At 40.0% G+C, this 23,521-nt stretch overlaps 1 protein-coding gene across 2 annotated transcripts; it reads right to left on the reverse strand.

Moving 5' to 3' along the window:
• Positions 1 to 15,331: 15,331 nt before the first annotated feature.
• GP9 (glycoprotein IX platelet) lies at positions 15,332 to 20,060 on the reverse strand. 2 transcript variants are annotated; one of them, XM_051983616.1, is made up of 3 exons: positions 19,974 to 20,060; positions 18,361 to 18,433; positions 15,332 to 16,072 (listed from the first exon to the last, which is right to left on the reverse strand). In XM_051983616.1, exons 2-3 carry the CDS (start codon positions 18,389 to 18,391, stop codon positions 15,447 to 15,449), a joined length of 657 nt encoding a protein of 218 aa, XP_051839576.1. In that variant the 5' UTR covers positions 18,392 to 18,433; positions 19,974 to 20,060; the 3' UTR covers positions 15,332 to 15,446. The 2 variants fall into 2 exon arrangements, with proteins under 2 accessions (XP_051839576.1, XP_051839569.1); XM_051983609.1 differs by lacking the exon at positions 19,974 to 20,060 and having other exon boundaries at positions 18,361 to 18,490.
• Positions 20,061 to 23,521: the final 3,461 nt, after the last annotated feature.

Genomic DNA, 23,521 nt, shown 5'->3' on the forward strand with positions numbered 1-23,521 from the left:
TGCAGAGTAGACAGTGAGCTGCCAGAAAAATCTGAGTTCACACTTGCCTCTGATCTCTCTAATACAAGTCATTTTGGAATCCCATTGTCTAGTTCCTATCCCGAGTCTCCCTACTATGTGTGACACACGCTGCCTCCTATTATGTGCCAGGTACAGTGGGATACAAAGTAGGGTCAAGGTCCCAGGTGGACTGGAATTAAACATAGATCTTTAACAAGTTATGAAATTTTTCTTCAGCCACTCCAAACTCCTGTTTTATCCCTGTTTTGCCCTTTTACTGGGCCTTTCTTCCTTAGAGATCTTCTCAGACCTGCCCTATGATAAATAAATTTATTCACACTGCAATGCTGAGGACGGGATGTACCATCTCTCAGAAACATTTGAGTTCTGTGCCTAGAAAAGTCAATGTTTAACAGGAAGCACAAATCATGGAATCTCAGGACCTTAGAACTTAGAGCTGGAAGGAGGGAGGAACCTTAGCCATCAGTTAGTTCTACCTTCTCATTTCACAGAAGAGAAAACTGAGGCCTTGAGAGGTAAAGTTGGCTTGCTCAAGGTCACACAGGCTAAAGAGTAGAGCCTTCAATCAGAATCCTTTGATCTTACATCCAGAGCGCCGTGGTGTAATCTCAGACATAAAAGAAATGAGGCTCCCGGGTGAATGCTAATCTTTTTAGGCATAAGGTGAGCCCTGGAGAGGACGGAGCTCTGGGGTTTTCTCACTGTGGTCAGGAGAGTGTTAAATCCAGGGCTGAATTCTGAGTCCATCCTCAAGTATGTCCTGTCTGAGACCAGACCGAGAATTGACTACAAAAGGTTGAAAGCCAAACACACACCCTTGATCAACAGTATTTTTGTAGCCAGGTAAATATGGAAATTGGGGAAGATTATTTAACTATTGGCATGCAGAAAATGGGACTGTGTTCTTCCTTATCGAGCTCCAGGAGGAAGTTCCGGGGGGCACTGGCCCGGAGACCCAGGCTTTGAGTCTAGACTTCGGCAAGCTGTTTGTGAGCAGAGTCAGTGCTAGGACAAATGGTAGGAGATGTTCAGGTGGGAGGTCTTCTACTCCATCCCCTCCAGTTCTGACTACGATCCTGCAAGGGTCCTTCAGGTAACTGTCAAAATCTTTTATTAATTTATTCTTAAGACAATAAAAGTTAAATGAGTTTTGAAGCCGAATTTGAATTCAGGTCCTCCTAATTCCAGGACTAGTGATCTGTCCAGTACACCACTTACTTGTTCCCTTCTTTTCTTTTTCAATCATATTAAATTCCGTCCTCAGCTCCCCTTTATTCAATAAGAAATCTTCCCGTTTTGCCTTGGCAGCTAGTTCCAGGTCATGGATATTATTACTTTGGAGGACTGGTTATCCTCCAAGGAGGCACTTATCAAAAAAATGGAGCTCTTTCTATTCCTGATGTTATAAAAACAATGATGACAGTTGACTAAAATCTCTCCTTCTACAAGAAGCCTTTCTCTATCCCCTTGAATGTTAATGACTTCCCTGTCTTGATTAGCCAGATTCTGAATCCAATGTATTAGTCATTATGCCATATAATTACCTCTGATACTGTACTTCTACTATCATGTAGAAGATCCTTACCCTTTTATACTTTCCCTTTCCTCACCAATAAAAATTTGTAGTACCACCCAGTGAACAGGTATAGTTGTAGAGGTATATTAATAATATATTAACTGCCAGAATAAGCTCACAGACAAACTATCCAAGATAAAAGAGATCCCATGCAGGTGTTTATACAAGTACAGCAAAAGTACATGTACCAATCAAGCAAAGAGGGACCTGTACAATACGTAACATCCCATGTCAGGGTTAAGTAAAAAGCACACATTATGTCTATTCCAATAGTGGGCATTGTCTGGTGTGAGGTATAATTTCTACCTTGGAGCATCCTATGTTTACTTAACAACTGGTCTGATAATTTTGGCATTTCTATGGTAAACTGCTATTAGTTCTTCTCTCCAAAAAGAGAAGCAAAATAAAATGCAAGCAAACAACAACAAAAAGAATGAAAATGCTATGTTGTGGTCCACATTTAGTTTCCACAAGCCTCTTTCTGGGTGTAGATGGCTCTCTTCATCACTGAACAATTGGAACTGGTTTGAATCATCTCATTGTTGAAAATAGTCACATCCATCAGAATCCTCATGTAGTCTTGTTTTTGCTGTGTATAATGATCTCGTGGTTCTGTTCATTTCACTTATCATCAGTTCATGTAAGTCTCTCCAGGCTTCTCTGAAATCTTCCTCCTGGTCGTTTCTTACAGAACAATAATATTCCATAATATTCATATACCATAATTTATTCAGCCATTCTCCAATTGATGGGCGTCCACTCAGTTTCCAGTTTCTAGCCACTACAAAGAGACCTGCCACAAACATTTTGGCACATACAGGTCCTTTTCCCTTCTTTAAGATCTCTTTGGGATATAAGCCCAATAAAAACACTGCTGGATCAAAGAGTATGTATAGTTTGAAGCACAGTTTTTGAGCATAGTTCCAAATTGCTCTCCAGAATGGCTGGATCAATTCACAATTCCACCAACAATGTATCGGTGTCCCAGTTTTTCTACACCCCTCCAACAGTTGTCATCTTTTCCTGTCATCTTAGCTATCTGACAGGTGTGTAGTAGTATCTCAGAGTTTTCTTAATTTGCATTTCTCTGATCAATAGTGATTTGGAGCATCTTTTCATATGACTAGAAATAGTTTCAATTTCTTCATCTGAAAGTTGTTCATATCCTTTGATCATTTATCAATTGGAGAATGGCTTGAATTCTTTTAAATTTGAACCAATTCTCTATATATTTTAGAAATGAGGCCTTTACCAGAACCTTTGAATGTAAAAATGTTTTCCCAATTTATTGCTTCCCTTCTAATCTTGTCTGCATGAATTTTGTTTGTACAAAAACTTTTAAACTTAATATAATCAAAATTATCTATTTTGTGATCAACACCACTTATCTGTTCCCTTCTTTTCTTTTTCAATCATATTAAATTCCACCCCCAGCTCCCCTTTATTCAATAAGAAGTTCTTCTTTGGTCACAAATTCCTTCTACTTCCACAGAATTGAAAGGTAAACTATCCTATGTTCTTCTAGTTTATAATATCATAATGTCTAGATCATGAACCATTTTGACCTTATTTTGGTATATGGTGTTAGGTGTGGGTCAATGCCTAGTTTCTGCCATACTAGTTTTCAATTTCCCCAGCAGTTTTTGTCAAATAGTGAATTCTTATCCCAAAAGCTGGGGTCTTTGGGTTTGTCAAACACCAGATTGCTATAGTTATTGACTATTTTGTCCTGTGAACCTAATCTAGTCTACTGATTACCTAATACTTTTAAGAGTTGTAAGATGCTTTATGAACAGGGTCTCAGCTGATCCTCACCAGAAACCCTGTAAAGTAGATGCTATTCTCACCCCCATTTTATAGATGAAGAAATAGAGGTAGAAAAAGATGAATTGATTTTCCCAGAATTACATAGTAAATGTTTGTGGTCTTTTTGAATCCAGCACTCTATCTATGAAATCACTTAGCTGCACATCTCTTCCAGCTCCCCAAACATAAATCAATAGGCAAACAGTTCTCATCCAAAAATCATCAGGCTTGTCTCTTGAGAGTCATATATTGATCTCCTCAACCTTCTTTAGTCCTCAGAGTCCTTAGCATGTCCGATAGCATGCAGCTGAAATAATCTAGTCTGGATCTCTGTGAAGATGTCAAAGTGTCCTTCGAGACTTCTTGATTATGGCCAAGGCTAGCACTCCTTGAAAAGCTTGCTTTCAAAGTCGTGCCCTTTCTCAAGATCCTAGTGGATCTTGGTGGGGAATCTATAGCCAAAGAAGTATTCTTCTCACACATACCTTGACTACTGTGGAGGGAGGGAAAGAGAAGGAAGGAGGAAGGGAGGGAAAGAGAGAGAGGAACTGATGGTGTCTGAAAGCAGATTGAAGCATTTTTTTTTTACTTTATTTTTCTTGAGTTTTTTTTCTTGGTCTATGTTTTCTTTTACAACGCGACTAATATGGAAATCCATTTTTGCATGATTGTAGATGTGTAACCAATATCAAGTTGCTTTGCCTTCTCTATAAGGGGAGGAGGAGGGAGGAAGGAGAGAATTTGGAACTCAAAGTTTTAGAAATGGAGGTTTAAATTTGTTTTTACATGTAATTGATGAAAAATAAATGCTAAATGAGAGAGAGAGAGAGAGAGAGAGAGAGAGAGAGAGAGAGAGGAGAGAGAGAGAGAAAGAGAGAGAGAGAGAGAGAGAGAGAGAGGAGAAAGGGAGAGAGAGAGAGAGAGAGAGAGAGAGAGAGAGAGAGAGTTGGGAGATATCAGTAGAATGAAGTAAGGTTTATTGCAGGAATACAAAAGAACAAATGTCAATCAACATTCTAATTATCAAGGTATGGTTAATTGTAGACCCTGGGTTAGTAGCCCAAATATCCAAATATTTACCTAGTATTTACTCATACTATGTGCTAGGCTTTGTGCTAGAGTACTAAGAATATAAAGACAAAGATGAAATGGTCCTTTGCCCTCAAGGAGTTTATATTCTATTGGAGAGAGACTATGTACATATGCAAGCAGATTTTTCTCACTCCCTTCCTCTTAACCCCTCCCTTAGATAGCAAGTAATATAATATAGGTTGAACATATGTAATTCTTCTGAACATATCTCCACATTTATCATGCTGCACAAGAAAAATCAGATCAAAAAAAGTGAGAAAGAAAAAAAAAAAAAAGCAAGCAAACCACAACCAAAGTTGAAAATACTATGTTGCTGCACAACTTCTTCACCAACCATCCCAAAATAGAGAATTACCTAAGGACTGCTCTAATGCTCCATTTACTTTCATCAATGACATACATAGAAAAAGTTCTGGAATCTGAATTGCACCTTCTTTATCCGTATATAAAAAAGGACCACAGTTTCCAATAGATTTCTTAGCTGGTGGGAGAGAGAACACATCTTGGGCGACTCACACTGGTGAGTTTGAACTGGGGCTGGAATACTTCCCTGGTTCTCAGTTTCAGCTCTAAGTGGTTCCATCCTGTATTCAACATTATTTCTTCCCTAGCTTTGATGACTTTCTTCCAAGACACTACTGCCATCTGATGGAAGTGTCTGTTTTCTGCAGCTCTTGAAGAATACAATTTGTGAACATTTAAAAAAGAAAAATGGTGATTACAAGGAGCCAGCATGGCTTCAACATGAACAGGTCATGGGAGACTAACATAATTTTCTTTTCTTTCTTGTTTCTTCTTTTTTTTTTTTTAAAGCAACATCAGTAATCTAATAAGGGGAATATTATGATTATTGCACAACTAGATTCTAAAAAGCGCAAAATTTTGTTATCTTATTATTCTCTTTTATATTATTTATTTAGAGCATAATTTTTATATACTATAGTTTATTTAATTTAAAATTTTATAATTTATTATTATAATTATCATCATCATATTATTATTCCTGTGGAGAGGACGGTGGAATGTATACCAACTAGTCTTTAATTAGACTGGACCAGAGCTTGGACAGGCTCAAAGAATTGTTAAATAGTTCAATGCCAATGGGGTAGGAGGTCTCTAGTTGAATACACAAAGGACCTATGCTTGACCTTATGCTATTTAATTAGCATCTTGTATAAAAGGTGAAGATGGTATGTTAATCAAATCTGTACATAACCCAAGGTTGGGGGGCAGATTTTTGTGGTAGTAAAGAATTGGAAACTGAGAGGATTCCCATCAGTTGAGGAATGACTGCACAAGTTGTGGTACATGAAGGTATTGGAATAGTAGTGTTCTATAAAAAATGATGAACAAGTGATTATAGAAAGGCCTGGAAAGATTTACACAAAACTGATGCTGAGCGAAACAAGCAGAACCACGGATACATTCCTTGTACACAATAACAGCAAGAATGTGCTATGATCAACTCTGAAAGACTTGGTTCTTCTCAGTGGATCAGTGATCCAAAACAATCCCAATAGACTTTGGATAGAAAATTCCATTTGCATCCAGAAAAAGAACTAAGGAGACTGACTGTAAATCGACACATTCTATGTTCACTTCTTTTTTGTGTTTTTTTCTCTTTCTCTCACAACTTTTCCCTTTTGATTTCCCTCTGATTTTTCTCTCCCAACATAATTCATAAAGCAATGTGTATTAAAATAAATAAATCTACTAGGAACAAAAAGGTTGACATATAGAGGAGAGATTTGACATGTTATTTTTGGTCCCTGAGGACAGAACCTCAATGGGTGGAAGTTTCAAAGAGACAGATTTAAGCTTGACATCAAGACAAAACTTCCTAACAATTACAGCTGCCCAAACATGGCATGGGCTGCCTCTAGAAGGGGTAAGTTTCCCCTCTTTGGAGACCTTGGTAGAGTTTGCATAATCACTTGTTGGGTATATTAGAGCCAGGGCTGTTTTCATCTATGGTTTGGATTAGAGAACTACTGGAGGTCTCTCCCAACTTTCAAATTCACTGATTTTATGTTTGGGACCCGCCTTCCCCTGAAGTACATCTCTTCTCTCCTGGAGAACCTCTTCCTCCAAGGAGCAACCGAGTCAGGGAATCCCCTTCTCTCTTTCTCACCCACTGAAGAAATGGACAGGGGGTATTTGTTTCCATTTGGCATTGATCGACCTCTCCAGAAGTCCAGGAGTTCTAGTCCTTGGAGCCAGGATTGCAGATGGGATGGTACAGCCAGATACCTAGCATAGAAGTCCTAAGGTGTTTGGGACTCGAAGCCCTTTTAGTATCTGGAGCTGAAGCTGTGCTTAACCGAGTTAAATTATAAAGCTCGATCCCCTTCTCTTCCTAGAAGATGGGTATTATGGGATGGAAAGGGAATTACAACTTCTGTGGGTTGGGTAGAAAGATGGATGTATTTTTAGAATTTTTAAATTTCCTTTTAAAATTTCCAGCGTTATAGTTGTGTCAAAGTATACAGGTAAGAGAACCCTCCAGTTCTCATACAGGCACTCAGGTACTAAATGCACAATGAGTCTAGGCTGGCTTTTATTTCACTGCATGAAAAATGCAATGAAATTATGTCACACATCTGGCCAGTGTCTGAAGCTAGGTTTGAACTTAGGCCTTAGTGACTCTGGCCCTGTACTCTAACCATTGTGCCTCCAAAGGTACAAAAATGCACAAATTGGGGAGAAGAAGAGAATTTAAGGTTGCTGAGATTATCATTTTGAGATTCTGGTGGGTCCCCAGTCTTTACACAGGGACCTACACAGCTCTTGGCAGGTGGATAGTGTCATCTTGTACAGATTCTCTTTTAGAGGGAAAACGCACTTTGGGGCATTTAAATAAGCAATTCATTGGCTTTTCCAAACAGGATGCTGCTCAGAAATATCTTGGATTGGAATCTTCTTCCTCCAAGGAGGAATCCCCTTTCCTTCCTAGAGGTACAGATCTCTAGATTCTCCAGATCTCTAGATTGAGAATCCTTGAAAACTGGAATGTTCAAACTTGGAAGTTCTTCCATGTCATTCTTCCTCAGATGAATGAATATCCTTCTGTGGGATATTTTTCAGTGCCCTGGCCAATGCCATCTCTTATGCTTGGGAAATTCTCTGTATATCTCAGGCGGCTTACAAAAACATGCGTTTCTGTTATTTGCTGCTGCAAGAACTCTAAACATTGGCACTTTTTGGGCTAGGAAAGTCCCCTCTTGGGAAATCTAGTCTCTGGGCCTCTTCCTGTGGGCAGTTTTAAAGTCAGAAGTGTGGGGTTTAAATCCTGTTCTGATACTTGTGATCTTGAACAACTCACTAGGTTTTGTTCCCTCGATAAAATGGATGGTCCTTGTTGGTTCTAGATCCATGCAAGAGTTGGTTCTAGTTGGTTCTAGCTCCTATTTGGAGCAATGAAGTTTTCCTGCAGTCTGGGATCTCTCCCTTCTCCACCGCTGATCTCAGTTCCTTTCCGGGCTCATGACTAGGGTGGAGGAAATTCCACTGGCCACTGGGGGCCAGTGTTGAGTCATCTAGGAGTCTGAGAATGGCAGCAGGGAGCCGTAAAAAGGGTCAGATGTGGGAAATTCAGGACTCCCTTCCCCATAGCCCACTCTAACAGATGCCATTTAACGACATCCATAAGTGCTGCCAGAAACATTGGATAACCTTTGGTGGAAAGAACGAGCTCTGCTCTAGGATTCTTGGAGCCCCGGGATCTGGTTCTGATTCTGATTGTGTGTGTATGAGATGCTGGTCAAATCACTTCAATTCTATGATATTAGTAGCAGCTCTTATTTATATGGCGCTTACTGTGTGCTGGGCAATATACTAAGCGATGAACAAACATCTCCTTTAATCCTCAGAAAGGATGCTATCCCCATTTTGTACTTGAGGAGGTGGATAGCAGGTAAGTGACTTGCCCAGAGTCACACAGCTAGTAAGTAACTGAGAGGTTTTGAATTCAGGTTTTTCCTAACTTCAGGTCCTGCCCCCTATCCACTGTCCCCCAGGCTGTCGCCCTATGAAGCTCAGCTTCCTCATATGTCCAAATGGGATGATACCCACCCTTTTCTAGCTCTTGGGAGAATACCAGATGGGGAATACATTTGTAGACTGCAAAGTGCTAGAAGACTGATTGGGTAAAGTAGAACAATAGGACATATATCCTTTCTGAAGTAGAATGACCTGGGTTCAAATTTCATCTTTGATGCTTTCTTCTTTTGTGATCTAGCAAGTCACATCATCTCTCTGCTTCATTTTCTGTACTATGAGGAGGTTAGACTATCCTGGTCTAGTAGTCCTGTTCAGCTCCTGCCTGGACCAATGGCATCCTTCCTGGGATGGGAGTGGGGCAAGTTTAGCAATCAGTTGGTATCAGGGCAATTTCTGGAGGCTGCTCTGTCTTCCTGCTCTGTCTGTGGCGTCCAGGGAGACCAATTTCACTTGTTTTAAATTAAAAAAAAATCTCTTTGTGAGCAGCTATTTAGGAATTTGCCTTCTGTCTTCTCCCAACTCTCCATTCCCTTCATAGAGGGTTCCCTCTTTTTAAACCAATGTTTATTTATTGATTTTTTATTATAGCTTTTTATTAACAAAATATATACATGGGTAATTTTTCAACATTGACCTTTGCAAAAACTTCTGTTCCAACTTTTCCCCTCCTTCTCTCCACCCCCTCCCCTAGATGGCAGCAGGCAGTCCCATACATGTTAAATATGTTAAAGTATATGTTAAATACTATACACACACACACACACACACACACACACATATTTATACAGTTGTCTTACTACACAAGAAAAATTGCATTTAGAAAGAAGGTAAAAATAACCTAGGAAGAAAAACAAAAATGGAAGCAATTTAAACATATTTTAGGTTTTTAAAAAATTGACGCTCTTCACTCCCCTTCTTTTCTCAACTCTCCCTTCTCTTTACCATTTTCTTGTTTCTCTTCTCTTCCTCTTTTTCCCATACCACTATCTTCTCTCAAGAACTGCCCCTGTCATGTTGAATATTATCTTGTAATAAACAGAATTCTCTCCAGAGATAAGAAACTTCCCAGAGGAAAGGGGGTTGAGACCTAAGACTGTGACAGCTGTGGCTGTTCTTAACTTGGGTAGGCAGATTGCTTAGGGGCTAGGGATGGAGGAGAAAGTCCTCAAGGGAAAACAGGTGTCCATAATGTAAGCAGAAGGATGAAAATTAGTGCCTGCTGGATGAATGTCCCCACACCTGCTAATCTACATCTGTTGATACAGATCTCCGGGGATGTGTCCTAGATCTGGGGGCCAGGACTGCTGGGATTTACCTGACCAATTCCATTCTCTGCTACTATTTATATCTCCACCTGGTTTCTCTCTCTGTTCAGTTCCTGAAGTAAATACGCAGTCCTTTGAAAATTTCTTAAAGATTAACTTTTTGTTGATTGCCAGTACAGCAAGAATACTGCTAAGAAGTAAAATAAGTCTTATTTAAAATTTAAAAAAATTTTAAAGTCTCAATAATCACACACAAAAAGTTATCTCTGGTCTTCAAAAGGATATGTCTGTAGCTAGACTTATTGTTTTTTTTTACTTTACTCTTGACTTTTTCATTAAAATTGTCTTCAGATATCTTGAGTAAATTGCACCAAATCTGTCTATTGAGAGAGGTACTCAGGATCACCCAAACTGGAGGAAGACCCTATTCATGGATTAATTATGATTGACATATCTATTTGCAGTAAGTAGGCAGATGGACAACAATGCTCAGAATTCTCCCTTGGTTTCTGGCTCCATCTTTAAGGATGGTCAAGATCCTGCCATGGGATGTTCAATTGACAGAGCTTAGGTCACAGTGGTTCTCAAACTTTTGTTTTCAGTATCTTTATCCTATTAAAAATTATTGAGGATCTCTCCAAAGCATTTTTGTTTATCTGGATTATATTTATGGACTTTTACCATATTGGAAATAAAAACTATTTTTGAATTTGTAGATTCTCTAAAAGGGTTTCAGAGATCCCCAGGATTCTCTAGACTATACTTTGAGAACCATTGGCTTAGGATGTTTAGCCTGAAGAACAGAAGAATAAAATAGATATGTGTGTAGTTAAAGTGGTTGGGGGAAGGGAAGATGATGATGATGACACAGAATACTGTTCAAGTCTTCAAGAGCTGTTATTCAGAAGAAGAATTAGACTTTTCTCCTTGTCTCCAGCAGACAGAACTAAGGAAAGTGGTACTAGATTGGAGTTGGGGGACAGAAACCAGATGGAAAAGAAAATGGGCCAGAAATTTGCAGAAAGCAAATTCACACATTTGGGCAGACAGTGGAGAGCAACCCTTTTTCCAGGTACACCACAGAGGTGATTGCTTCCTGTGTAAGATTAGATGGTCTTGTGTGTAAGGGATCCAGTTAACTAAAGAGAGCCTATTAGCTTATGGCCAGTTGGGGAGGGGAAATTCTTTTTTTTTTTTTTTTTTTAAATAATTTTTTTATTGATAGAACGCATGCCAGGGTAATTTTTACAGCATTATCCCTTGCATTCATTTCTGTTCCGATTTTTCCCCTCCCTCCCTCCACCCCCTCCCCCAGATGGCAAGAGTCCTTTACATGTTGAATGGGTTGCAGTATATCCTAGATACAATATATGTGTGCAGAACCAAACAGTTTTCTTGTTGCACAGGGAGAATTGGATTCAGAAGGTATAAATAACCCGGGAGGAAAAACATAAATGCAAGCAGTTTATATTCATTTCCAGTGTTCTTTCTCTGGGTGTAGCTGCTTCTGTCCATCTTTGATCAATTAAGGCTCTCTTTATCGAAGAGGTCCACTTCCATCAGAATACATCCTCAAACAGTATCATTGTTGAGGTATATAATGATCGGGGAGGGGAAATTCTGAACAGTATGCCTTTGTCCAAGAATGGCTCATGTGTTAGAACCACCACAATTGGCTATCTAGGGAAGTCAAGGCTAAGGGAAGAGCCGGGCTCAAGTTGGATTCAGTACTAAATGTTAGCCCAGTTGGAGAGGCAGGTCACTTGGACTGTAGAAATAGGATGGCAGCTGCTGCTGCGAGTAATCCTGTTAACAGCTTCTCTTCTACTCTGCTGTATTTAGGGGAAGGGTCTTAAGCCATATCCTCTGAAAGGGCTTGGATATTTAACCCAGTTTCAGAGTCCAAGCAGCTTCTCTTCTACTCTGCTGTATTTAGAGGAAGGGTCTTAAGCCATATCCTCTGAAAGGGCTTGGATATTTAACCCAGTTTCAGAGTCCAAGCAGGTTTAAACTTTCTGTGATCCACCTTTGTCTTCTATTACTATATTCTCCATGCCATTGATATTCTAGTCAGAATGGCCTCCCCATTGTCCCCCTAACACATTTTTATGCTTTAGATTGTGACTGGAATGCTCTTTCATCAACCTCTCCCAAATTCTCCCCACTTGTTAAAAGTTCTTCTCATCCTTCAAGGGTCTTCCTAAGTCCTGCCTTCCTTAGGAAGGTCTACTTACTATTCCCACCTCCACTGATCTCTTAGTTCTCTGTCCTTCAACAGTATCAATGCTCAGTGTCTGGACAGCTTCAAATCAAACCAGATGCTTCACATCCGCTGCCAGTCATCCATGTCATCTGCCTGCCACCTTCTTCTACCCACCTGGACCAGTACCTGTGCACCAGACCTCCAGAGCCTGTGCCTTTATTCCTGGGGAAGTTAATCTATTCTAGCTTAACCTACTAAAAGTAATTGGTTCCAGACCGATACCATCTTTATCCAGTCATCTATCTGGTTCATCTTGCTATCAGCCCACTGAAACCATGCAATGTCTCTCCTGCTGCTCTGGCTACGGGAATAAAATAAAAGGAACTCTTGTTTTTGGAAAGGCTTTTGATAATTGATAGCCCTTATATGTCAGTTTACCATCTCTGTAACTCTCCAGATGATAATTTTCTTCACCAGCCACCATTTTCCTGTATTTATTGTCTTCATTAAAATGTTAAGTTTTTCAATGGCAAGGACTATCTTAATTTTTATAGTAATAGCCCCCAAACTTAACATAGTTCCTGTCACGTTAGTCTTTCATAAATTATTTTTCATTCATTTAAGGTAGCTAGGTGACAAAGTAGATAGCACCAACCAAATAGGAGGATTAAATGAGATAATACTTGTAAAATCTTAACACAGTGCCTGGCACATAGTAGGTGCTCAATAAATGCTTATTTCCTTTCTTTCTTTTGTGTCTGTCTCATCAGAGTATGGTTTCTGGGTTCACTGCACTGTATTTTCTGTCAAGATGAGCAGCTAAGGTTGGAATCTGGAGATCCAAACTGTTCTTAGATTCTTCAGATAAGAGAAGGGTGTGACTACATAATAAGCACCCACCCTGTCTTTGGGGACCTGTGGTATAACTGTCCAGCAGCCCCAGCCAAGGCTGACAATGATGAATGTGTACTGGATACGGTGATGGGCTTAGATCAGGAAGACTTGGATTCAAATCCTGTTTTGGGGATTTATTGAGTACATGACCATAGCCAAGTCAATCAACCTCTTTGTACCTCGGCTTTTTATCTGTAAAGCAGAGATGATAGTATTTGTAATTGTTATGAGTTCCAAGGAGGGTCATTATAAACTGCAAAGTGACTGTTAGGCAGTTAGCTGGCCTTAGAGTAAAGTGCAACATGGTTAGAACATCTGTTACAGGAAGAGATACGTTTTTAGGCATTGTCAATGTAAGAATTTGGTTTTCTGGAGCATATATGTTTTTAATGAAAGTTTTTTGATTTTTTACAACTTTGCTCAACTGGGGAACAAAACCCCCCACAAATTACAAAAAGTTTATAAAGTTAATTTATATTTTAAAAATATTTTCAATAATGTGTGTGTGTGTGTGTGTGTATGTGTTATAGGCATTGGTGACTTGCTCAGGGACACACAATTAGTCTGTAACATTTTAATGGACATACTTTAACTCATTCAATCCTCAGAACAATCATGGATGTAAAATAATATAGTTATCCTCTCTATTCATCTACAGTGGAGGAAATGGATGTATTAGATCTACTGTAACTTCAAATTCAGTACCCTGTCCAAGTTGCTTTTCTTAATAAAATTTATTTTTAAAAAAAGCTATCAGGAGGCACTCCTAGAGAAAAGGCATGTCAGGAATATAAAGGGATAAAATATTCCAGAACATAATATTTGGTTTAGGCTCAAAGATAACTAGCAGAAGATTATGGGGAATAAAAGAAATTACAAGAGGCCATTAAAACAAAGTCATTTGACTGAGTCTTCTAATGTTTGGTATCTGTGGCAAAGTCCCAATCACCTTACCCTAGTTATGACTCTAGTGAGAGCTGACATTTAAGTAGCACTTTAATGATTACAAAATATTTTATATATATTATCTATCAGGAGGCAAAAAACCTTCTGACTTGGGCAACTCTTCTTTTCACATTCCCATTTTACAGATGAGGAGACAGAGGCTTGGAGGGGGCGAGGCACACAGGGATTTGCCCAGTGATTATTGAACAAAGCTGGGATCTGAATACAGGTATTCCTGTATGTAGGAGTGTTTATATGTCTGTGAATATACATTTCTCTTCGAGGACCCTACCATTTCTCTTTTCTTTTCTCTGTAGTTCTGAGTTCCAAGATGGGTAAATCCAAGGAGCAAGGTGGCTGATGAGCAGCTAGCTGGCCACAGAATCAAGTGAAGAATCAGGAGCTCTCCCAGTGCCATTGTACGGGTGCTAGTGATCAGTGACTAAATTAAAACTAACCAAATGCAAAACAATAGACTTTTCAGGCCACTTTAAGTTTTACAAAGGGCTTTATATATATTATTTCATTTGATTCTTATAAAAGCTTTGTGAATAGATTCTGTTATTCTCATTCCATTTTAATAATATCATTATTTAAAAAGATTATGTCTATCATGTATTATTATTAGAAATGATTATTCAGTTATAATATTATCATTAGAAATGATTATATCAATTATAATATTATCATTAGAAAGGACTATATTATTATATTGTCATTAGAAAGGATTATATATCAATTACAATATTATCATTAGAAAGGATTATATGTATTATTATATTATCATTAGAAAGGATTATATCTATTATTATTTTATCACTAGGAAGGATTGTATCTATTATTATGTCATCATTGGAAAGGATTATATCCATTATTAGAAAGGATTATATCAATTACAATATTATCATTAGAAAGGATTATGTGTATTATTATATTATCATTAGAAAGGATTATATCTATTATTATTTTATCACTAGGAAGGATTGTATCTATTATTATGTTATCATTGGAAAGGATTATATCCATTATTATATTATTAGAAATGATTATATTCATTATTATTGTCATTCCCATTTTACAGATAAGTAAACTGAGGCAGAAATCTGTTGTGATGGTCACATAGCTTGTGAATATCTAAGGTAGCATTTGTACTCAGGTCTTCCTGACTCTAAGCTCAGCATTCTGTCCTGGGTCAAAGAGAACTGGAAGAATCACATATTTAGTCAATTTTAAAGGAAATGACAGATCTCGTGATGACCTGATCCCAGAGACAGGTGGGAGTTGCCCCTCTACTTGGACACTACTGAGTGGGCTGGTCTTTCTGGCATTACGACCAATCCCCTTTGACAGAGACTTTCCTTAGTGCTTCCCTGGGACCCAGAGATCAAAAGGGGCATTGCTTCCTCCTCATCCAAGACAAGTCCTTCGGCTCTGAGCTGGCTGGGCCAACACAGCCCAAAGAACTGGCTCCCTGAGAACAGGAAAGAGCCCAAACCATTGGTGCCGATGAAAGAAAGACACAGAGGCTGGTGAGAAGGGAGCTCACCATTTATTTGGATCATTGAAAGAGCTGGTATGGAGACAGTGGGCGAGCTGACTCGAAGCTATAGAGCCGGTGAAGTTCCAAGGCTAGGGTCCAGAGGCGTCACATGAATTTTTGATGTCTCAGACTGCTCTCCTGCCACTGAAGAGCCTCCTGGGTACTCTGGTTGAGGGTGACACAATAGATGGTCTTCTGAACCACCCACAGGAGGGCACCAAGGAGTATGATACTTAGGACTGTTAACACAATCAGAACCAGGTCTCCCCAGAAGAAGACACGGTACTGGTCAGGGAGAAGTGGCTGATGGCAGCCCTCTAGCTCATTGCCAGTGAGAAGGTTAAGGGTCAGGTTGGCTGTGATGGCCGGGCTGGCACACTTGGTCAGGTGCAGGATGCCCCAGATGTGGTCCTCCAACCAATGCTTAAGGTACAAGATTCTACAATCGCAGTGCCAGGGGTTATTGGTCACATCAATTTTGTAGATGTAGTTCAGGTGGTCAAAGGTGCCAGCAGGGATGGAGCTCAGGTTGTTGTTCTGTAGGTAGAGTTGCCGGGTGTTTTTGGGCAGGGAGGGCACTGTGGTCAGGCCCTTGTTGCTACAGTTCACCAGAAGTCCAAAGGTTTCCAGGTTCTGGCAGGCACAGGGTGGGGGGCAGCCCAAAGTACCAGATAAACCCCACGACAATAACAGTATCCACTTTATGGCTATGGGCAGAAGCATCTGGCTCTCTATGGAGGAACACAACAGTTGAGTGTGTGACCTTTTGGAGGGGCAGAGAAAAATGACTCTGGGAAAAGGGACGGAATAGAAAGATTTGGATTTCTTTTGAGGCAACAAACCAATCTGACTCCAAAGGGAATGGTTGGTCTATTTGTCTTTAGAAGGAAGACAAGGGAGGTATTATAAGAAATGTACTCACTGGAGTTTTCTTTTCTCCTTGCCTAGAATCATAGAACCACAGAACCATCATTTAAAAAAGTCTCTACAATCAACAAAACAATAAAACAAGCCCTGATTTATAGTGTCTGCCCATTTTCAAGGTGCAGATGCTCACGCTGAAAATTTAACAACTATAATTCTGAGCCGCTTGATCCTGGCTCCATCACACTTGGGGGTCCATGTTACAGTAAAAGTTAAAAAAAGAGTTAAGAATCTTAATCTAGTACCATCCCCTCACTTTACAGAAGAGGAAGGTGGGAGAAAGGAGAGAATTTAGCTGAATTCATATAGTCAGTTAATAGCAAAACTAGATTAAGATTTTAAGACTTCTGATCGCTAGACCTATACTTTCCACTACTCCATATTGAAAAAAGGAGGGGGGGAGAGAGAGAGCAAGAGAGAGAGAGAGAGAGAGAGAGAAAGAGAGAGAGAGAGAGAGAGAGAGAGGAGAAGGAGGGAGGAAAAGAGAGAGAGAGACAGAGAGAGACACACACAGAGACAGAGAGAGAGAGAGAGAGAGAGAGAGAGAGAGAGAGAGAGAGAGAGAGAGAGAGAGAAGAGAGAGAGAGGGAGAGAGAGGAGAAGGAGGGAGGGAAAGAGAGAGACAGAGAGAGAGACACACAAAGACAGAGACAGAGAGAGAGAAGAGAGAGAGATACACACAGAGATAGATACACACACACACACACACAGAGAGAAACAGAGACACACAAAGAGAGAGACACACACATACACACACAGAGACAGAGAGACAGAGAAAGAGAGAAACAGAGACACGCAAGGAGAGAGAGACACACACACACACAGAGTGAGACAGAGAGACAGAGAAAGAGAGAGAAACAGAGACACACAAAGAGAGAGAGACACACACACACACACAGAAAGAGAGACAGAGAGAGAGAGAGAGAGAGAGAGAGAGAGAAGAGAGAAGAGAGAGAGGGGGAAACCCCCTCATACCAGTTCAGGTTGACCTTTCCCCTGCGACAGAGAATCCCCTGCGACACTAAGAAGTGAAATGACTGGCCTAGAGGTCTCCCTGGCTTCCCGGCTGGCTCTGTCCATTGCATTGCACTGCCTTCCAAATAGATGTATTTCTGCTTGTAGGTAATGGGCTGCTGGTTAAGGAAGGTCTCCAGGAGCGAGTATGCACACTCTGGTTGATGCTGTCCCACGTGGATGTTTAGCCTGACTGTGGGAGTCTGGGGTCTGGCTCACAGCCCAGAGGGTTCATGTGTAGCCTCAAACAGGCAGCAGCCCTGTCTCCCCCAAGGTTACAATGTCCAGGACTACCTTTAAGGGCCCTGCCAGCAGCCCTCTCTGGGAGGAGATGCTGCCTTCCTGCTTCAGAGCCAGAGCGCTGGTCCCTGAGTCAGGAAGACCCAAGTTATAATCCTGACTCAGTCACTTCCTAGTTGTGTGACCCTGCCTTCTTTCTGTCTCAGTTTCCTCCTCTATGAAATGGGAATAACAACAGCTACCCTACTGAGTTATTGTGAGGATTAAAAGAGAACACTAAATCACTACAAAAGGGTAGCTGCTCTTGTTATCACCCTCATTATTCCCATTGGAAGCCTGATGTTCAAAATCACAAAGTAAGAGTTGCCTGTGCGACCACTGGCATGTTTTGAGGTAGACTACAAACTCGAGTGCTTGTGCCTCTGGGCTAGCCCTCAGTGGCTGAGAGGCTATTCAGAGAGATGAGGGAGGTGATTCACCCAGAGTCACACAGCTAGGAAGTGGCAGGTTTTCTGATTCCAAATCCAGTGGTCTCTCCATTAGACCATATCTCCTCACAAAGACACCGGAAATCCACCCTTTGTTCCCAGACCTTTTTTTTTTTGGGGGGGGGGTTCCCATGTTTGGAATAAAGATCTAGAAAAGGATGAACTGGAATGAGGCATCTGCGGGGGGAGGGGGAGCATGTCTTTCAAGGGGATCCTTCTGATCTCCAAGCTGAGCTCCCCGTGGTCCTGCCATAGCACCTAGCAGGGGAAGATTAGGGGTAGAGGGGGAAGAGAAGGAAGGAAAGACCTTGGGAAAAGTGCTAGAGACCTGATGCTCATTCATGTTCTGTTACCTTTTCTGGATTCCTTTCTCTCTGGGGCCATCAGCAGCTTTGGGACGAGGGATCCAAGACAGGAGTCACCCTGCTGTTCAGAAAGCAAGGAAGGAAATGAATAAAAATAGCCTGCTGCAGTCCAGAACTGCTGCTCAGAAAAGCCCATCTCAGGAGGCGGAAGGCAGTTGGCCAACCCCTTTGTGTTTTTGGCGGATGAAAGAAGCAGAAGATACGACTTTTAGAGCTGGGACCTCAGGGGTCATCTTGTCTGGCCATTGATTTCAAAGAGAAGAAAATTAAAGCCGGAAAAGGGTAACTGGTTTGCCCAAATAAGTAGCAGAGTAGAGATTCAAACCAACAGCATCTGGCTTCATCCATAGTACTCTGCTGTACCATGATACCCCAAGGAGAGAAGAACATGGATCCCGTCCATTTTGGCCTTTTTCTCTAATACACTTATGCCAAGTTCATTTTCAGAGAGGACGCAGCCAGCTTGCCATAAGGTCCCAGAAGCCTCACTTTGAACGGGAGGGTGTGGGGAAGAGAATCCTGTCAAGCTTTGCCCTTCTTGGACATTTCTAGTAGAGGGACTCCCACGCATGGGACAAGGACTGTCCCACTAAGTCAGAACAAAAGATATGACATCAGAGATTTCTCTTCTGTTTCAGGGATTTTAGACATAAGGTAGTGGAGAAAAAAAAGATTCTGACCTAGGCGAAATGAAATCTAATACATGTTCCAAATCATTTTCCCATGTTGTGACTCAGTTTCTCCATCTGTACCTCCACTTCTAGCCTTTTACCATTCTTGTGAGGATCAAATGAAATAATAGATGTGAAATTCTTTGGGGGAAAAATTAAAAGACAATAGAAACATAAGGAATTTTAGCCAGAATTGTCATCCAGTCATAGATCATTGGGACTGGGACAAGTCTTAAGAGATAATTGAGACTAATCCTTTCATTTCATAGAGAAGTAAACTGATCCTCAATGAATTGATATGGCAAAGGTCACATAGATAGTAAGCAAACGAGCTTGCTGGATTAGAAGCTAGTAGGATGGAAACTGACAACCCCAGGAGAATATGAATGAAATTTAGAGACAAGATTAGGGAAGGAATCCTTAGAACACTAGAATTACACTGTGGAGCTCATCTAATCTAATCCTTTTAATTTAAATATGGTACAACTGAAGTCTGGTAAGGTTAAACCATTTTTCTGGGACAATCAGTAAATATGGGACTGTGATGAGCTCAGAAGTTCTTAGCCTGGGGTCCTTGACTTTGTTTTAGTAACATTGTGATAATATTTCAATATAATTCTTTTTTTTTTTTTTTTTGTAATCTTATGTATTTTCTTTTATGCATCGAAAAATATTTAGAACACCAGAAGAAACCAGAAGGCACAGCAGGTTAAGAACTCCTCTATTTGGGGCAAGTAGATAACCAGTCCTGAAGTCAGGAAGACCTGAATTCAAATCTGGTCTCAGACACTTCACACTAACTTGTTGTGTGACCCTGGGCAAATCACTTAATCCCAATTTCCTCAAGAAAAAAAAAAAAAAGAACACCTATACTAGAATAATTCAGTTGTCCTAACAGGATTTTTTTCAATATACCATAAACTCTTTCACCTTTTGGCAGTTCAGAAAACTTTCTGCTTCTTTCTGTTTTTCTCTGTCCCCCACATTGTCCACTCCTTAGTCCCATCCCTTCACCCATCTACTCTGGGATATTTTACTCTTCTCTGGACTCTCGTCTTATTTCAAAATTTCTACTCTTGGACATTCCAGGCTAGAAGTTTCCAGTTTCCCAGCTGATTGGCAGCTCCTCCCTGTGACCTGAGCAGACCGCCAAACCCATTGTGACCAACACCATTGTGAACTCTGCTTTGCTGCCAACATGGCCCTATTCTCTCTCTGGTGCCTTCCTTAGGTATTCCTTCTCTCAGTCCCAGTAGGGTCGCTAGAATGAAGGAGGCTAGAGGGGCTATCCTAGTTTTGGGGTGTTGGTCCCAGTCCCACGAGAAGGGTGTTGACAAATTGCCCTAGATTGGAGAATGTCCCTCCAGTCCCCCAATACGAGAGGTTCATTTGGGTATCTTAGGACTCCCCCCTTGTCCTTGTTTCTGGCTTCCTCGGGTTTCTCCAGTTATGGTGCCCTTATACATGTCAATTAAAAGGGATTTCTTTCTTTCAGCCCTGACTGGCTCATGCAGTCCTCCTGTCATGCCCCGGTACTTCCAGCGACACATTCTGACACCTGATCCCTCCATCATACCCTTTATCCTAGAAGAAAAGGGAACGTGAGATTTCTGTAGTTAGGGCTCTCTCCTCCCCCTCCTTCCATGGTTTCTTTAAGGCTGATTCCTCCTTCTCCAGGGTCCTATGTATAGCTGCTGGTGGTTTTCCTTATCTCTTTCATGCACGGTTCCTGCTGGGAGGCCCTGCCTACTTTGTGGGGGCCAAAGAAGGGGGTGGGGAACAAAGGGGGAGAGAACTCCAGCATTAGGGAGGTGCTACAGCTCCGCTCGGTCTGGGTCACATCATATAGAAGCATTGCTCGAAGGGACATGGGGTATTTAGTTTGGAGAAGAGAAAATTGGAAGAATGGAAGGCGTGCCATAATTGTTCAGTTGTTTTTCAATCAGGGCTGACTCTTTATGACCCCATTTGGGGTTTTCTTGGCAGAGATACTCAAGTGGTTTGCCAGGATTGCCTTTTCCAGCTAATTTTACAGAAGAGAATTGAGGCAAACAAACCAGGTTAAATGATTTGTCTGGGATCACATAGCAAGTAAATGTCAGGCTGAATTTGAACTCAGGTCTCCCTGACTTCAGACTCTGTGCTCTATAGCACCATCTAGCAGCCCATACCATAATAGCTTTCAATAAGTATTTGAACAACTATTCTATGAGAGAAAGATTAGACATGACTACAGAGGACAGAATTAGGAGTAGATGGGGAAGATTTGAAAAGCTAATTTTTTTTTTTTTGTGGGAAACCCAAAACCAAAAAACTGCCTAATGAGACCTTTTCCAAAGTGTACAATGCTTCCTGGGGAGAGATTCAAGCAAAAACTGATGGTCACTTGTTGGTGATTTCAGAGATGGAAACAAGAAGGACTCAATGACTTGTCTAGATTTACATTTTCATTTCACAGATGAGAAAACTGAGACCTGAGGGATCAAATGCAAAAATACTCCAAGCAGGACAGCTAGGTGGTGCCATAGTTCACAGAGCACCCTCTTCTGGTGTCAGGAAGACTAATCTTCCTGACTTCAAATATGGGGCAGGCATTTTTAAAAATTCAATTTTAATTTTTGTTCTAAATTATATCCTTCTTTATTCACTGAGAAAGTAAGAAGAACAAAGTCCATTACAGATATATATAATCACAAAGAAATTCTTGCATTAGCTATATGCAAAAAAATGAAATTAAGAAAGAAAAAATATGTATCAATCTACATTCTGAATCCATTACTTCTCTATCTGAAGGTGGGTTGAGCATGTTTCATCATGAATTTTTTGGAATTGTGCTTGGGCATCATATTGCTAAGTCATTCAAAATTATTTGACTTGATGATATTTTCTCTGTATAAATTATTCTCCTGGTTCTGCTCATTTCACTTTGCTCATTTCATAGAAATTTTTCTCAGATTCCCTGAAATGATCCTCTTCATTGGTTCTTACAGCATATTAATATTCTGTCACATTCATATGCCATAACTCATTCAGCTTCCACAATTGGTAGATTTTCCTTTAGTTTCCAACTTTTTTTTTTTTTTGCTACAAAAAGAGCTGCTATAAATATTTTTGAATATATAGGTACTTTTTGTCTTAGATTTTTTCTTGGGATTATTGTCCTGCATTTTGAAGCTGACCAAAATGACATCACAGTGTTAGAATCAAGTTACAGTGTGTCCAACTGTGGCTGATCAGACCAATATGAGCTCGGAATGCTCTGCCACGGGTCGGACACAAATAATCCATATGGACATTTGGGGTAGCTTCTTTAATTTTGCATATTTCACATTTCCTTTGGGCTAATTCAATTCTGCTTTGTTTATAGAGCACAATACCCTCTCTGATGAGGGCACACCATGCTGGGTGGTCCTGTGCCAGTGTCTCCCATGAAATGCAATCAATTCTAAAGATCTTAAGAGATACCACGAGAATACCTTGTATCACTTTTTCTGACCACTTTGTGAGCACTTGCCCTGTGTGAGTTTTTCATAAATAATTTTTTTGGCAAGTGTACATTTGGCATTTGAACAATGTTGCCGGCCAATGGAGTTGTGGTTTCTTCAGGAGAGTTGGAATGCTTGGCAGTTTAGTTTAAGAAAGACCTCAGTGTCTTATACCTTATCCTGCCAGGTGATCTTCAGAATCTTCCTAAGACAATTCTCTAAGCGATATCTCTAGGTCAAAGGGTATGCAGAACTTTTGGGTATAGTTCCAAAATGTTTTCCAAAATGGTTGGACCAGTTCAATATTTCTTTTTAAATTTTAGCTACATTAGCTTTGTTTGTGCAAAATCATTTTAATTTTATGTAAACAAAATTACCCATTTGATTTCCTGTGAGCCACTTTAATTCTTGTTTAATCATGAACTACGTTAGGCACTGGGAATACAAAAGGACAAAAAACAGACTCTATTATAGATGATGCTGGCTTTTAGTCTTACCATTTTAAGGAAAACTCCTGATTCCTATGCTTTCTGGTATTTTAAACAGAAATGGATGTTATATTTTGTCAAAAGCTCTTCCAGCAACTATTGAAATAATCATATAATTTTTGTTGGTTTTGTTATTAAATGGTCAATTATATTCATAATTTTCCTAATATTGAATTAGCCCCGTATTCCTACTATAAAATGAAGCCTGGTTATAGTGTTGGATTTTTGCAATATATTGCTATAATCTCTTTGCTATAATTTATTAAAAATATTTGCATTAATATTAATTCAAAAACTCATGTTTTGATTCTTCTTGGTTTAAGTATCAAGATCTTACTTGTGTAATGGAAGGAATTTGTTAGGATCCCTTTATATATTTTTCAAATATTTTATATAATATTGGAATTAATTTTCTTAAACATTTGATAGAATTTACTTATAAATCTATGAGATTTTTCTTTATTCATTTATTTATTTTTATTCATTTATCAATTCTTTATCCATT

This window comes from Antechinus flavipes, chromosome 1 (genome assembly GCF_016432865.1).
Source record: "Antechinus flavipes isolate AdamAnt ecotype Samford, QLD, Australia chromosome 1, AdamAnt_v2, whole genome shotgun sequence".
Classification (NCBI taxonomy): domain Eukaryota; kingdom Metazoa; phylum Chordata; class Mammalia; order Dasyuromorphia; family Dasyuridae; genus Antechinus; species Antechinus flavipes.

Bases quoted from the DNA above. Each gene is read 5' to 3' on its own strand.
- GP9 (XM_051983616.1), bottom strand. From the start codon at position 18,391: ATGGCCCCAGAGAGAAAGGAATCCAGAAAAG. The intron at 16,073-18,360 runs GTAACAGAACAT...GTTCCTCCATAG, and splicing joins GAGAAAGGAATCCAGAAAAG to AGAGCCAGATGCTTCTGCCC.